This window comes from Medicago truncatula, chromosome 5, assembly GCF_003473485.1.
Source record: "Medicago truncatula cultivar Jemalong A17 chromosome 5, MtrunA17r5.0-ANR, whole genome shotgun sequence".
In the NCBI taxonomy this organism is placed as follows: Eukaryota; Viridiplantae; Streptophyta; class Magnoliopsida; order Fabales; family Fabaceae; genus Medicago; species Medicago truncatula.
In genome coordinates, this window is record NC_053046.1 from 17,390,066 (window position 1) to 17,405,845 (window position 15,780).

Here is a 15,780-nt window from a genome sequence, read left to right on the forward strand (position 1 = left end):
ATTTTAACTTGATTATTGACTGGTTATAAATTTGTTGTAGTTGGTTGTGTTTTTTAGATATATTTGAAGTCTTAGATCTGGGTTCTTGCGGTCAACAGGAACTCGCATTCATGCAGTCGGACATCAGAAACCATCCGATTGTCCTGAATGCACGGCTCGGCTGCGTGCTTTTGTTGATGAATCCACTTTCGTATTTTTGAAGTTAAAAGTATTGGAAGTATCTCATTTAGTTAATGATTTTTTATTGAAAAACTATAATTTTTTCCTTCATGAGCGGCAAACTCAATCCAACCGAGTCTGTTCATGATCACGATAGTAAAATCACGTGATTTTGATATTTTTACGACAAAGATTTCAATAAAAATTGACTGCAAAATGTATATATTTCCAATAACTCAATAATGCATGAACCATACCATGTCTAAGAGACTTAGAACAAACTCTAATCCTGCATCTCCTCAAAGGAAAAATTTTACCAATTTTTCTAAATAATTGAACATATTCTCGCTGACAATCCTACCGACTAATAAATACGAAGAAGAAAACAAAAAGTTCTGCCCAAAGAAAATTCCATGAGGAAGACCAAAACAGAAAATGGGAATGGCACCTATGTTCAAAATTTCACCCAAATGATGATAATTCTCGCTGACAATCCTACCGACTAATAAATACGAAGAAGAAAACAAAAAGTTCTGTCCAAAGAAAATTCCATGAGGAAGACCAAAACAGAAAATGGGAATGGCACCTATGTTCAAAATTTCACCCAAATGATGATAATTCTAAAATTTCCCAACTCCATATACTTTAACATTGCTTAGCACACACACTTAGGGTCTTGATGCATCAAAAAGACTCCAATCATAAACCTTGAAGCTTGTAGCAGCAAGTTTAAAGACCTCGTCCATTGACATACATCCAGCTTGTGACGCAGGCACAGCCATGCCCGCACCAACTGTGTCCGCACTTTCGCTAAAAGGGCTGCAATCATAAAATAAAATCGAATTAGTGTGTGTTTTGGAAAACACCAGAATCACAATGGAAAATCATGGTCGACAACAAACTACATATTGGAGCTTCTAAAATTCAGTGAGAGATCAAAATTCACGATGGCGATTACCCACCGATCAACCAAACACATGCTTAAATGACTTGTAACCTAGCTTCCACAAAGTCGGCCCAATTATGTAATGCAGCCAACATTTCGTTTCTTTTTTCTGATTTACCTCTAATGCAAAGCTCTAACGTTGTTCGGTTTAGAGAAGGTTTAGAAAAGCTTATTTAAAATTGATTTAAACTCATCATAGCATGCTCTTGTATTAAGATTTGAATAAACTGAAAAAACTAAATTAAAACATGATTATACAACTGTTGTCAGTTTATCAAAACACAGACTAATTATAGACACGCCAGAATAGTACATGGATAGATGTTTAATTAAGCTGACTAGAATAGTTTATTGAATAAACTTTCAATTAAACTCTTGATTCAGACACACCCTTGAAACTATCAAATTTAACGTGTACACAAAAGATCAGATTTTATAAAAAAAATGGAGTCTGAATCAAATGAAATGCCCGTATAAAATTCAACTCAACTCACCCAATGAGTAAACAGTTTAAACAGCCAAATTATAAGACATTTATCCAAAGGTCTTATGTCAAGAAAAAGATATTTCAGAAACTTACTTGATAACAATGGGCTCATATGCAGTGATTAGTACATCAGTGTCAACTCCTTTAACACGCAAATTAGCCAAATAAACCTGATTAAAGGAAACAATGACAAATTCACAAGACCAACTAATTATTATGAAGAAAAAAAAATGACAAATTAGCAAATGCAAAATTTCAAAAAATGCCCAGCAAAACAGAACATACTTTCACAATATTTTGTGCTTCCCGTCCTTGTCGTCCCTTAGAAATCGCCTGGCAATATTTGATAGAAACAGAGTTAGTGAAGGGTAAAAAGAATAACATCTGAAACACAAACTGCCAAAGAACATAGCAGTTAACTAGCACAACAAACCCGTTGTTAGGTCAACACTCAACAGACCTACAGTAGAAGTAAACACGTAGTTGTTTTTCTGTTTGAGCAGCTTCAAGAAGAATAACTGATTGAAAATCTAAATAATCCAAATGACAGTTCTAAAGTAAACCACTATAAAATGCCAGTTTCTGGTTTCTCGAAGTCACAAAATTCAAAAGTATTTTATGTTCACAAGACAAGAATTCATAGCTTAGGCACAAACTCACTGGACTAAGAACAGACTAATTGAAAGTTGGCTTGTAGTTTGTAATAGAAAAATGGGAAGCCTTAAAAAGGATTAGAGAATCACGGCATTACTTAGACTATAGAAAGCATCAATGCAAACATTTAGTGAAACAGAAGTTCTAAAAATCATCAATTTGCCAATGCTAAACATGATGGACAAAAAGGCATGCAAGTGGATTTCAATATCTAATTGGCAATCCAAAGAAGTATAAGAAAAATGTATGCACATTAGTCCTGAGATTACTCATCTACAAAATGATGCAGTCACATCTTATAAAAGTCAAAGAGTATAAAAACTTTACCATTTGGCCTACTGCAGTTGTTACAACAGCCGGTATATTATTATACATCAAACCAGGTGCTTCAAGAACTCCTGATTGCTCAATAACCTGAAATAATTTAAAGGGCATAGATGATCATGGAACAGCAAAGGAACTGAGCAGAAGGAAATTTATCCTCTCTTATAGAAAGTATTGTCCCTTTGTATTGAGATGCAATACATATGCGAATGCATGCACACATTGAGAAATCGTAGTTTTTTAGCTACGTTGTGTCAAATAATTCAAGCATCAGAAGTATCATAGACATAATACTTATATCATAGCTGCGAGAACTTTTGAAATAATTTGGTTCATGACATGGTATTAGAGCTTTCTTATATCACAGTCTGTATTCTTCTAGTACAAGATGTTAAATATCCGCAAAAGGTATATGGGATCTATGCATAGTCTAAGTCTCTAAGTTTCAAGCCTCAGGACTGTTACATGAATGTATCTTCACTTAACAACTTGAGTATTTGAAATAGTTGGTTCATCAAAAAAAGGGGCAAACTTTACATGCAATATTGTAGTGAACTGAAAGACGAAATGGAGTCTACCAAAAATTGCTGACAGTTAAATCTCTAGATATAAATACAAACAGTGTTGACCATGGTGGATGGCAGAATGCCAAAAATCCGCCATACAACCATGCCATTGCCTTCTACGGCAGGCATCCCTTCACTAATTTCCTACGACGATTTGATGAATCAAATAGAGTAAAAATGAAAGCACACTTCAACTGAACCAAACCAACAAAAAACCCGTCAGTACAATTCATTCATTAGTGGCCCAATAGTTCAAAAAACACGCCTTTACTCATTGTATCAGCCACACATTCCCTAATCATTCATTGCCGCCACATATGATAAACAAACACAACATAATCCAGTTTCTATACCAATTACAAAGTCAAATTTCATTGTAATAATTTGAAGAAACCAAATTGAAATTGAAACAATAACATACCACAGTTCCTTCTGCATCCTGCTCCCTAGCAAGGTCTTGAAGAAACCATGCAGCACTTCCATCGTCAGCAATATCAGGCTTAAACTCTAAAAGCTCAACAATCAAGCTTTCATCACGGCTAGGATCCGCAAACACCTCCTATATAAATAACCAACACACAAAAATTAACTTCGTAAACAAGATCAAACACAACAATACAATATATCCAAATTCAAAGAGAATGCCCAACAAACCTGATGATCAGGAACTTGTCGTATATCACTGACATCCTACAAGAAATGACAAGAACCTTAACTTCAAGAAAACTAAAAATTAAAGTGTCCTCCAAGAGTTTGTGCAAAGAACAAAAAAAAAAAAAATCAACAAAAGTATCGGACACAATACATGTTGGAAATTATAAACACCTTCACTCGGAAGTGGTGCTACACAAACAAAATTTCAAAAATAGTGTTTCAAGAAAAACGACCAACAAAATTCTATGAAACCAACCAAATAACACCGAAATCTATCAACAAAATTCTATGAAGCACCAACACCAACAGGACACCGTCACATAGACACTCATACTAATTTGAGTAAATAAGAACAATTGAATCTAACCACGTCTGACAATGCTATGTCAGTGTATAGTGTCTCAAACACTCCATAGCACTGACACTTCTTGTCACAAAGGTGCATCAGTGTCCGACACCGACACACATAATTACATTAAATCATGTCATTTTCTCAAATATCAGTGTCAACTTGTCTGTGTAAGTGTAGCGTATGTGTCCATGCTTCATAGGTCAGACACGTTTGATCAGAAGTGTCGGTGCTACTACATAGCCAAAAAAAACCTTTTTCAACATAAAAGACAATGATGTTTTACCTGGAACCTGTTGGGGAACGTGCTTGATATTTTTCCACCAAACAAAGGGCGTTGATAAACAACATCTTGTGACATTTTTGCACTAGTAAAAAAAATAAAATTAAAACGATATCAGCAGCAACCAAAAATTATAAAAGTGAAGAAAAAAAAAAAACGAAATTGAAGACCCAAATGGGAGTAACAGTACCTGGTAAATTATATGAACCGAATTGCGCGAGAGTGTGATTATGAGAGTGAGAGTGAGAGTGATGAAGGAGGACGAAGAACGTTGGAATATTTTCGGTCACTGCTGAATATATAGTATTTAACTGCTTTAAATTTTAAGCTCTCGTTAATCTGCTTTAAATTTACGCTAAACTACTCTGCTTCAAATTTAAGCTTTATTTCTTGTTTCCGTGTGAAAATAAATAAATTTCCTGTTTCCGTGTGAAACAAAAATAAATATAAGGTCTTTTTATATATATTTTAAAAAAAGGGGCTTAATTGCAGTTTTGAAAAAATGAGCTTAATTCTAGTTTTGGTCCTCTATGTATCACAATCTTGTGATTTTGGCCCTCTATAAAAAAACAATAACAAATCAGTCCCCTAAGTTTACTCCCTTTTGTACTTTTGGCCCCCGACTAATTTTGATTGGGTAAATGCATACGTGGCACCCAAATCAATTTATTTATTAGATTTAATTGCAGTTTTGTACCCTTAAGTATCACAATCTTACGATTTTGGCCCCTTAAGTATCACACGTGGCTCCTCACTTTAAGTGATGTGGGTGTCACGCATATATTAACTTGGTCAAAATTGGTTTGAAGGCCAAAAGTGCAAAATGAGGTAAACTTAGGGGGCTAATTTGGTATTATTTTTTATATGAGGTCGAAATCGCAAGATTGTGATACATAGAGGGTCAAAATTGCAATTAAATAAAAAATGTTATGTTTTTTTTTACCTATACTATTTGGTTTATTTAAAAAAAATAAAAAAAATAACTCGTTTGAGTTGCCGTTGGTGGTGTTGGCGACTTAGAACCTTGTAATATGATATGTTAAATTCTTTAGTTGCCTTTGGTGGTGTTGACGTCTTAAAACCTTATAATGTTCTACTCAAATTTTTGAGTTTGAATCTTTTTATATGGTCAGTTTTGGTGGGTTAGTCTAACTTTAAAAAAAAAGGTCAAAATCATTAAACAAAATTAAATTAAATCGTTGGTCCCAAAAGTTGAAGATTTCTACTTGTTAAACATCTTAATTTCCAGTTAGACACCCTCTAACAATAATTAAATTAAATAATTGTTTAAAATAAAAATGTACATAATACTAACTAAGAAGTAAAAATAATAAATTTGATGCCAAAAAAAAAAGGTGCCCTGAGTCGCCGTCCATGCTCAAAGTCACCCCCCGATCACACCATTTGGAACGGAGAGGATGAGTTAAAAGCTATTGTGTGCCCTTTACCAAACCAAATGGTGAGGTTTTGTTAGTGTTTTTATTTTAGATTTTAAAATTTTGTAAAAGGTTAAAAATAAATAAAAAAAACTAATAATATTAATGATTAATGAAAAATTATAGAAAAAGTTGCAAATAGTTGTTTAAAATAATCAGTGTCTATCTATCTATATGTCGTCCTTTCGTACCACATGGAGGACGTCAATAATTAGGTGAGGTTGTTGCTGACATCTTTTCACTTGACAATCTGGTTTTTCTTGTTGTCCATCATCTTTGTTTGGAGTAGATCTGACAGATGGTGTTGTGGAAGAACTACTTAGATCATGCAAAAGATGAGTATATGTAGCCATAAGCGCAAAAACTTTGTCATGGGGTTTCATCCCATTTAGTGTCTGGAAATTGATGGACATATGACTATCAATCATATGATGTGAAACCTGCACACAGAAAAATCATCAAATCTCTCAACCGGGTATTAGCATATTCAATATTGGCTAAAGAGACACATTTTGCTGACTCAGTACATTCAAGGTACAAGTATCAAGAATTCTATGTTGCTTACTCACAACAGACACGGACTGTGGGGCATGTTACAACCCCTCTAGTCTGCAAGTTTGCTCAGTTTGGGAGACAATTACTCCCAAATCTCCACATAAAAAATTTCTCCTTGAATTTTAAGCTCCTTTATATTGACCAAGTGTTCTGCACAAACTATGTAAGCATTTTTAACTGCATTAGTTCCTCTACCATCAAATATCCATATCCTCTCATCAGGTTTATTCAATCTCAACAAAGTAATCTTCAAAATTGCACTCACATCAGAACCTCCAAAAGTATATTTGCTTATGTACCAATCCAAGATCTTGTACTCTTATCTATCAAGTTATCAACTATTTGTGATATAGTGAAAAAAGATAAGGTGTTTGTACACATGGGATGTACATACCACTAAGCCAATGATCGGTCCAAATATTAATTGACGAACCATCACCTATTTTCCAGTGATGTCCTTCTTCTAAAACCATCCGTAAAGTCTAGACACTACACCAAATATAACTTGGATTGTGGCCAATAACCACACCAAGAAGTTCCAATGTGAAAAATATTTTACTTCGAAGACTCTAGAAACTATAGATTTGGGTTGGTTAACAATTTCCAAACTTGCTTCCCCAACATTACTAGATCAAGGCCATAGATATCGTGGAAACCATGTTACCTTAGCTCAAATATGTAATTCAAATATGACACTTTTCCTATTACCTTATTAGCTCTTTTAGATCAACAAATTTTGTATTAAAAATTGTCTCAAATAGACAGACTACTGTGATTGAGGATTCTAAGTTTCAACTACTACTTTAGAATTTTGACAATTTCATCGATCAATCACTACAATTTCAGCAAACTAACATTGGTGATTCATGCTAAAGATAGATATAGCTAAAAAGAAAATGTATACATGTGTATTTTTTATTTTTTATGTGTACATGTGTATTATTTTTGCTTATGCGTTGAATGAGACCTCTAATTACGTGAGCTAAATCACTTGGCTGGCCTAAATTCTAGGTGCAAAACAAAATAAGCATCAATAATGTTTAAACTTTACGAAGTTTTGATCCTTGCATGTTTCAATGACAAAAGGGTGTGGCATCAAATAGAAACCCCGTCAAATATACAATTAGCAAGGGCAATTGTGCGTTCAGAATCAAACAGTGACTACCTTAAAGGAAGATACTCTTACCTACAAGTATATTATATATGAGATATCTCCACAATTAATGTGTACATGGGAAATAGCAGTCTTCGAATCTTCTTTGCCGATATTTGCTTGAGTCTCTGAGGTGTATACAAAGAAATATACTGAAGCATACAACAAACTGAAACACCCCTAAAACACCTCAAATCAAAGGTCTACAGGATGAGGGACAATAGAGCAAAAAAATTGGCTTGACGACATCAGCCCTGCAAGAAGTTAGGGAAGTTGTAAAGAATAATGGCATCAACAATGTTCCAACATCATAGGAACATTTTAAACATTAATGAATTTAATAGAAAATGATCCCACAAAAAAAAAATAGTGCATCTTTTCTTTTCCATTGGAGCAGAAAGCCCAAACGATAATTTCTCCGTAATCACCAAGAGACATGTCCATACATTTCCACACATAGGAACGCATGCAAATAACCGAATGCAGGCTTAAGAAAGAAAGAAACTTTGTGGGTATCTCATGTCAAAGAGACCAAAAATCCAAGTGATATTGGATGTGCCAGTTTCTTTGTACAAAAAACTCCGATAATCACTCTTTAAAATCCTAAGGCAATAAAGAAAATTCCGAAATATTTTAAGTGTTTAGATTCCAAATTAGTTATAGACATGCGATTTCTTGGTTTAAAGTAAAATTCTAAAAGGAAGCATGCAAGGATATACCTCTCAATTGATCCTTGTACTATTCTATAACAACTCTGGAAACACATTATTTGAAATTTAACATACACATAAGGACTGCTTCAAGAAAAAACATATACAGAAGGGATAAAGGGCACCTTTGGTTCAAGTGTAGTGGTCTCTTGATTCACGACCATTTTCGTAACTGGCGATATTCACTGAAGAGCCACATAAAGAAACTCATTCATCTAAATCAATCAGTGTAATTTAATCTTTTCTGATGGTTATTTTTCTTTTCTTTCCTTTTTGGTGGTGTTGTAAAAGTGCCAATGTCGTTGCAAATTCTTCTGAATTTAAACGGTATCCAAAAGATTCCATCCTACCAATAAGATCAACAACACACTCCTTATAATCTCGGGAATAAAGAAGACACGTGAGGAGGTGATTACAAATCATTGGCTTCAACATGAAACCCTTCTCAAGACTGTAAAGAAATATTTTTACTGCGTCATGTAGCCTTTGTTCCTTACAAAGGCCTCTGATCAAATGTACACAACTTGTAGCGTTGATTTTGATATTGAACTCATCAAGAACAGATAATATAATTAATGCTTCAGATACTTTTCCTGCTTGACAGAACCCAATAAGTAGAATTGTATATGGAGCTAATTTAAAATCTCTGGCCTTGAAGTCCAGTTCAAGTAAACCTCGAATCACTTGTTCCAATTTTTCTCCGAATAAATATTTTTCTAGAGCACTGATTGAGTCGTTGTCCCGACTAGGAAGGCTCTTCAAATGTTCGAAATAAAGAGTGAATGCACGTGAGACCTTGCTCTTTCTACACAAACAAGTCATAAGTGTTCTATAAACTGAAAGGGTAGGTTCAGAGCCAGTCTTCTGCATACGTTGAAAAACCTTAAATGCCTCATCTTCTCTGTCAACCATGAACAGCCCTTTGATAATTGTCCCATACGTAACATTATCGGGTGAGGGATAACCCTTCTTTTGCAGGAACTCAAAAAAATTATAAGCAGCGTTAACTTCACGATCCATGCAAAGGGCATTGAGTAGAATGTTGTATGTAATGATGTCAGGCTTAACCTCGCCAGCAAGATCAGTGATTAACTTGTAAGCCCTCAAAATTTGTCCCGCCTCACACATTTCCTTCGCCTTTTTCAGGAGCCTGGCACTATCAGAAACCTGACCAGAACCCTGAGAAAGACTGAGGTGTAACGAATGTCTTCTCCCGACCTCCAACTTGCAAAATAAATTTTTTGCTTTCTCAAGATTATTAGCTTTGCACAGTCCATTTATAAGCGTATTGAAGGTCACAACCGAAGGTTCACATCCAAGCTTCTCCATTTGATTAAATAATTCTTGTGCCTCAGCAACCATTCCTCGCTTACACATTTCACATATGAGAATTGTGTGCGTGCAAACATTGTGCTCGGAAATTTCAAGACGAAGAGACTGTGCTCGATTCAAAAGACCTACATCACATAAACCTTGAATTACAGCATTGTAGCAATAAGCATCAGGAGTTAAACCTATCTGAGTCATCTCCTCTAACATCTTAGCAGCTTCACCAACCCTGCCCTCCTTCGACAAACCACGTATCATAATAGCGTACAAAACAACATCAGGCACAATCCCCTGCTTAAACATCTTTGTATACCACGCATGTGCTTCCCTATATCTCCTTGCCTTAAAAAATGCATTAATAAGAGAAGAATAGCTATTTCGATTAAGGGAGAAACCATCGTTCTTTATCATCCATACAAAAGAAAGTGCTTCCTCTAGCCTCCCCATCTTGCAAAACCCATTAAGAACAACATTACAAGAAATCATATCCGGCGGGTAGCTTGTTTCTTTCATATCATTAAACAACTTATGCGCCTCATCCACATTATTCGCCTGACAACACCCATAAAGAATCGAAGTCGTCGATAGGACACAAGGAACAATACCAACTCTCTTCATTTCATCGAGCATCTCCTGTGCACCCTTAACTTCACCCCTTTTACAAAAGCCATCAATCAACATATTATAAGTATAAAAATTAGGCTCAACATTGGATTTAAGCATGGTAGTATACAATGCAAGAGCAAGCTCAAGTAACTTTTCATTCAACACATCTCTCAAAATTGTGTTATACATATGAGCATCAGGTTCAATACCAAATTCACGCATTCTACTGAATGATTCTATAGCTTTTTCGGTATAACCCATATGAGAATAAGATCTAACCAAAGCTCTAACGGAATCTGAAGTTACTAAAACACCATTTTTCTTGAGAAGCTCAAGAGCTTCCCAGTAAATGGAATACCAATTTCTATGGAAAAGGATACGGTTAACCAAGCAATAAGGTTCGTAGCTAAGATTCTCAAATTTGAGAGCTACCCAGATGCAGAAACGAATACCTCGTTGGTCGGAACTAACGGAAGAGGTTGTGAGAGAATTGTTGTGGTTGCGGCGGAACCCGAAAAAGCGAGGGGTTCCGAAAGCTTTCTTCAACATTGCTTCTGGTTAGGTAGTGTTAATCAGAATCGAGATTCAAATTCGATGGAAAAACTGTTGAATGAAGAAATAGCGTTATCAACATGAGTGAGAGTATAGTAACCAACCCAAATCGTTATTGATGAATGTCTCTATTTCTTCTCTGTTTGTTTCTATGAAGAAGATGACTCGGCGAAAGGGTTTTTAACACTCACAAAATTACGGTTTCACCCCAATTCTACTTGTATTTTTTAATTAATTTTGCTGAATTCAATCAAAATAATATTATTATTTATGTTCATGGATGGAGGTGTCCTACAACAAACACAATGTTTTTATTTCATAAACGGTGATCAAAACTGATTTTGGCTAACATAAATGATATTTGTACAACTATTTTTTGATAATTTTTACACAATTTTCTCTCTCATACTCACATGACATTCTTATTATCTCTCTTAATTTTTCTCTCTCCATTGTTTTTGACCAATAAGAAGAGAGAAAAACAAGATTGTCACCAAAGTTGTCATCAATTGGATGTACAAATATCACTACTCTTTGGCTAAATTGCTTTTAATTAAAGTTAATTTAATTTATAATCATTTGGATTAAACAATTGAATAATATATTTGAGTAAAGTTACATTTTCTTGTGTTAATACTCCGGTTTTTAAGAGAAGGTTGTCAAGAATTGTTTCACCCAAAAATTAAACTCAAGTTCTATTGAATAAATTGTTATTGATGGAGTGCAGGTTTCGAGTGGCGTTTGGTGAAGCAAAATCACATATACATACTATTCAATGTAAATTTGCTGTGATTTTAAGAAGTTGAGAATTATAGCTTAGTGGTTTTTTGCTGTAATTTCTAATAAAACGTGATTTGCAGCCGCCCATCCAAACAACCCAGATGCAGTGAATCCAAATCCATGACTGTGTGTTGTGTCGGCGAATGTCACATGATGTTTTTTTTCGAGGTAGGGCTTTGTTTTGGTGGTGATTGGTGAAGTGTGTGTACACCAGTAATTTTAACTTTTAACGCTGGCAAGTAACTTTTTCTACTGCAATTGTGATAATTTCAACGTGTTGACTCATTCTAATATGTTGATGTGATCGATACTCCGAATTTTAATAGCGTGTACCCTAAAAATGTGTGTATTATGAGTGGGGCAGCGCAAGAGGACTTGGCGCGTATTATTGGTGTCCCGGTTTGTTGTGGGCACATGCAAGTACTTAGGATTACCTTTGATGCATGGAGGGGGTGCGCGTTATTGAAGGCGGGTAAGGAAGTTATGATCAAATTTGTACTCGAAGTTATTCCTTCATGTATTATGAGTATTTACATATGTGTAATTCCGTTATAGATGACATTGAGAAGATGACTAATGTGTTTTGGTGGGGAGGTCACGGTAATGATCTAGGGATCAAATGGGTGGCTCATTGGCTTGGAAATGAGTGGCATTCCCTAAGCAGTTTGGTGGAATGGGGTTTCGGAACTTCAAAGCTTTTAACCTTGATATGGTAGCTAAGTAGGGATGGAATTTTCTGTCTAATGGTTGCTAGAATTTTCAAGTCCATGTACTTCCGCCATTTTTCTTTTTTGGATGCTAAACTTAGATATCATCTAAGCTTTGTTTGGCGAAGTATATGGAATTTGTGGCAGTCCCTCTTATATTGTTGTAGGTGGACAACCGGGAGTGGACAACAACTTAGTGTGATGCATGACCCTTGGATCCAAGGAGGTTATGACAGTTGGCTTCAGTCACCACAAAGTCAACGTGTGCATAGTCTATTTGTATACATTATTTCTACTAACTCGGATAAGTTCACATGAATAATTAAATTTTTATTTAATTGTGTTGTATTCCAAAATATTTATGATTGGATTTCATAAAATAAATATACAGTTAAGTGTAATTAAAAAGCAGAAAGACAATCAAGATAATACATATTTCAATGTTAGTATTTGGAATATAAATTAGAAAGTTTGATTGAAAAAAGAAATAAAAAAGTTTGTCAAAAAGTAAAAGTGACAATTTTTTGAAATAATATTTTTATTACAAACGTTGATAGTTAATTAATTTTCTTTTTTATTGAATAAAATTTGAAACAGAATTTCAGTTGAACAACGGAGAGAGCTTCACTTCGGTAACTTCCGTCGACGTCGACGCCGCGACGCAACACCACTACTGTCAGGCGCCAGCGCCCCGGTTTTGTAAAAAGGTTATTTGTTTATATGAGGAAATCAGAGTCAAGAACAATTACATTGATCATCGGAAGCTGCAGGTAAAATTTCTAGTTGCCGTAGTTGTTTGGTTTGTAATTTTTTCCAGAGAATGGAGATTATGTTAGTTGAGTATAGATTGTTATAACAAGTGGATCTGTGGCGCAATGGTAGCGCGTCTGACTCCAGATCAGAAGGTTGCGTGTTCGATTCACGTCAGGTTCACATTTTGAATTTTTTTGCTTGCTAATATTTCTTAAAGAAATATTCATTAGACTGTTAGAACTAACTGTAATTACCAAGTAAGTACCACTGCCGACCATATACATATGCCTATACGCGTGTTGTGAAATAAACTTGTAGGCTAAGCTAAAAAAAATGAATAAAAACTAAGATTAAGATAACATCAAGAAGACCAAAAACCATCAAGTCAACCAAAGCATATTTTCTATATAACAATAAGATGAGTTCATAAGATCATATGCATTTTCTTTCTTTTTACAAAACATTTGATTCTACTACATTAATAACAACAAAACACATACTTTGGGGAGGTCCGATTCCGTTGAGCTCCTTGCACACCCCAAGGTCCAGCCCTGTGACCACGTATATGATGTTAGGTGAAATGTTTGCAAGTCCTTCAGTAAGAACCTTAGAAATGATTTTGAATTTAAAGTTGGAAAGGGCTATGGGTTTATACTGTTCAACAATATCCAAATTGGAATCAAAATAAGAGAATTGGCATTGTAGTTTGGAAGTAACCAGCTAGTATGAAAGAATTTAAGCACAACATCAATGACCTCTTTTTGAACAATCTCCCAATAGGTATGAAAGAAGCAGGCACCAAATCCATCAGGGTCAGGGGATCCATCACTATTCAAGCTAAACACTACAACCTTGATCTCTTCTTCACTAGAAGAAACCATAGTGAGCAGATTGTTAGTATGATCTTCAATAAGGGTTGGGATGACTTCCTCCGCAAGCAAGAAATCATGCATAACAAAGTTAGTAGAAAACAAGTTCCTCTAATATTAACATTCCAACAATTTGAGATGAGCTGTTTGCGGTCTTTCTGGAGAGTCCACATCTTTAAAAACTTGAAAGAAGAAGCAAATGTGTGGATATTAGTCTTAAAGTCGAATAGTAAAGGGTAGTGATCAGGTCTAGTTTTGGTTTGGGTAAAGCATGAAATAAATGAGCATATATATCAATCATCTTTTAGGTAAGCTATTGATATGTTTAATCTTCTTTTAGTATGACATTTGTTAGATCTTCCATTGTCTCAGGTGAATGTTGCACCCCTTGTAGGTAAATGAATAAGATCATTTAGATCAGTCCAACTATGAAAATACTTCTTAAATTTTAGATCATTGAGTTGAATTCCAACTACAAAATACTTCTTAAATTTTCATCATTTTGAAAATTCTTCAAATTATCATCCAAACAATGGAATTCACCTCAAATTATTTGAATTCCCTCAAAACATCACCTCATTCAAGTGTGTTTGGATGAGGTAATTAGAAAATTTTAAAAAATTTTAGAATATAAGCAATTCAAATTATTAAATTACATTGTCTTCATTTCTAAATATTTTTGTTTGGCTGGAGTAATAAAAAATTTCATTGTTATCATTTTTGGACAACTTTAATAAATTTTAATTTTTTAGGCCAAATTTGAAAATTGAAATTAGGAGTTGATGTGAAAATTTCAAAAAAATTGAGGGGTTAATTTGTAATTTCCAAAAAAATATGGGTCAATTTGCAATTTTTGGAAATTTATTGGGTTAATTTTAAAATTCTGGAAAATTTGAGGACCAAAATTAAAAATTTAATAAATTATAAGAATGAAGATATTTGAAATTCTTAGCTTTTCGGTGTCATTTGAAATTCTTTAAATTTAACTTTAAAAAAATACTTTATAAATTTCCATCATTTTGAAAATTCTCCAAATTATCATCCAAACAATGGAATTCATCTAGATATATTTGAATTTCCTCCAAACATTAAATTTTCTCATAATATTACCTCGTCCAAACACATTCTAAGAGTTCACGCTTGCACTACATACAACTCAAATCCTAAATATCCCAAGTCAAACTTAAATTTGAGAATTTACCATTTCATGTTGTCAAATACGATCATACACCCGAAAACATACACACTTTTATAAATGATAAATATATGATGTATCGTATAATTATTTAACAAGAATTTCCAATCTAAACCCACTTAGGTTGACCTAGTGGTATCTGGAGTGTGCTTCTCCTCAAGGTTTTAGTATTAGTTAGAGGTCTTCTTTAGTAGGGAAGTCCTCTTCACACCAAATCCAAACTTTTCTGTCTTTTTTAAAGCTTCTTGTCCTATACTGATCCTTAAATTTTGATTCCAATTAACTAAAACAATTAACTTCAGTACATAGATCAACAACACAATTCAACCAAATGATAGAAATGGAATTTGGTAAAAAAATAAAGTAAGGGTTTTGGTTCGGCTAGAGAGGGAAAAAAACGAGGAAAAATTGAGCTTACCTTGATTCTTTATGCTTCAATTGAGATGGAATGACATGGTGATTACATGAAAGGTTTAATATTTGGGAAAGGAAATATCAAGTGAATATTTGGTTAAGGGGAGAGGTTCGCTTCAACCAAGAGATGGACAAGAAGAGAGAATTTGTAATTTTTCTATTTTAGTTCAACTCATATCTTTAAATAGGTGGCATTTGTTGAAGTTAGAAATAGAATTGCATGTAATTTCAAGATTAATAAGATTTTCGATAAAAAAAACTCGTGGAAAAGAGTACATGAGAGCAAAAGAGATATTATG

General features: G+C 34.3%; 2 protein-coding genes and 1 non-coding gene across 5 annotated transcripts; 1 reads left to right on the forward strand and 2 right to left on the reverse strand.

Moving 5' to 3' along the window:
• Nucleotides 1–356: 356 nt before the first annotated feature.
• LOC11423767 (ran guanine nucleotide release factor) lies at nucleotides 357–7,304 on the reverse strand. Of its 2 annotated transcripts, none has more exons than XM_024784127.2 (8): nucleotides 4,613–4,784; nucleotides 4,426–4,507; nucleotides 3,791–3,826; nucleotides 3,558–3,695; nucleotides 2,574–2,660; nucleotides 1,878–1,925; nucleotides 1,686–1,762; nucleotides 357–978 (listed from the first exon to the last, which is right to left on the reverse strand). In XM_024784127.2, the coding sequence occupies exons 2-8, from the start codon at nucleotides 4,498–4,500 to the stop codon at nucleotides 828–830; spliced, it is 612 nt and encodes a 203-aa protein (XP_024639895.1). In that variant the 5' UTR covers nucleotides 4,501–4,507; nucleotides 4,613–4,784; the 3' UTR covers nucleotides 357–827. The 2 variants fall into 2 exon arrangements, with proteins under 2 accessions (XP_024639895.1, XP_039690171.1); XM_039834237.1 differs by lacking the exon at nucleotides 4,613–4,784 and adding an exon at nucleotides 6,050–7,304 and having other exon boundaries at nucleotides 359–978.
• Nucleotides 6,162–10,925, reverse strand: LOC11419088 (pentatricopeptide repeat-containing protein At1g79540). Of its 2 annotated transcripts, XM_003613650.4 has the most exons (3): nucleotides 8,402–10,925; nucleotides 7,600–7,820; nucleotides 6,162–6,298 (listed from the first exon to the last, which is right to left on the reverse strand). In XM_003613650.4, exon 1 carries the CDS (start codon nucleotides 10,758–10,760, stop codon nucleotides 8,511–8,513), a length of 2,250 nt encoding a protein of 749 aa, XP_003613698.1. In that variant the 5' UTR covers nucleotides 10,761–10,925; the 3' UTR covers nucleotides 6,162–6,298; nucleotides 7,600–7,820; nucleotides 8,402–8,510. The 2 variants fall into 2 exon arrangements, with proteins under 2 accessions (XP_003613698.1, XP_039690170.1); XM_039834236.1 differs by lacking the exon at nucleotides 6,162–6,298 and having other exon boundaries at nucleotides 7,438–7,820.
• Nucleotides 10,926–13,111: 2,186 nt separating this feature from the next.
• On the forward strand, nucleotides 13,112–13,183 carry TRNAW-CCA (transfer RNA tryptophan (anticodon CCA)). Its single transcript has one exon. It is a non-coding gene; the product is annotated as a tRNA-Trp (tRNA).
• Nucleotides 13,184–15,780: the final 2,597 nt, after the last annotated feature.

What these genes read in the sequence shown, in the direction of transcription:
- LOC11423767 (XM_039834237.1), bottom strand. An exon ending in AGGATGCAGAAGGAACTGTG is followed by an intron (nt 2,661 to 3,557) that starts GTATGTTATTGT and finishes AAATTATTTCAG; the next exon opens with GTTATTGAGCAATCAGGAGT. An exon ending in AAGCACAAAATATTGTGAAA is followed by an intron (nt 1,763 to 1,877) that starts GTATGTTCTGTT and finishes TCCTTTAATCAG; the next exon opens with GTTTATTTGGCTAATTTGCG.
- LOC11419088 (XM_003613650.4), bottom strand. Translation starts at nt 10,760, where the DNA reads ATGTTGAAGAAAGCTTTCGGAACCCCTCGCTTTTTCGGGTTCCGCCGC.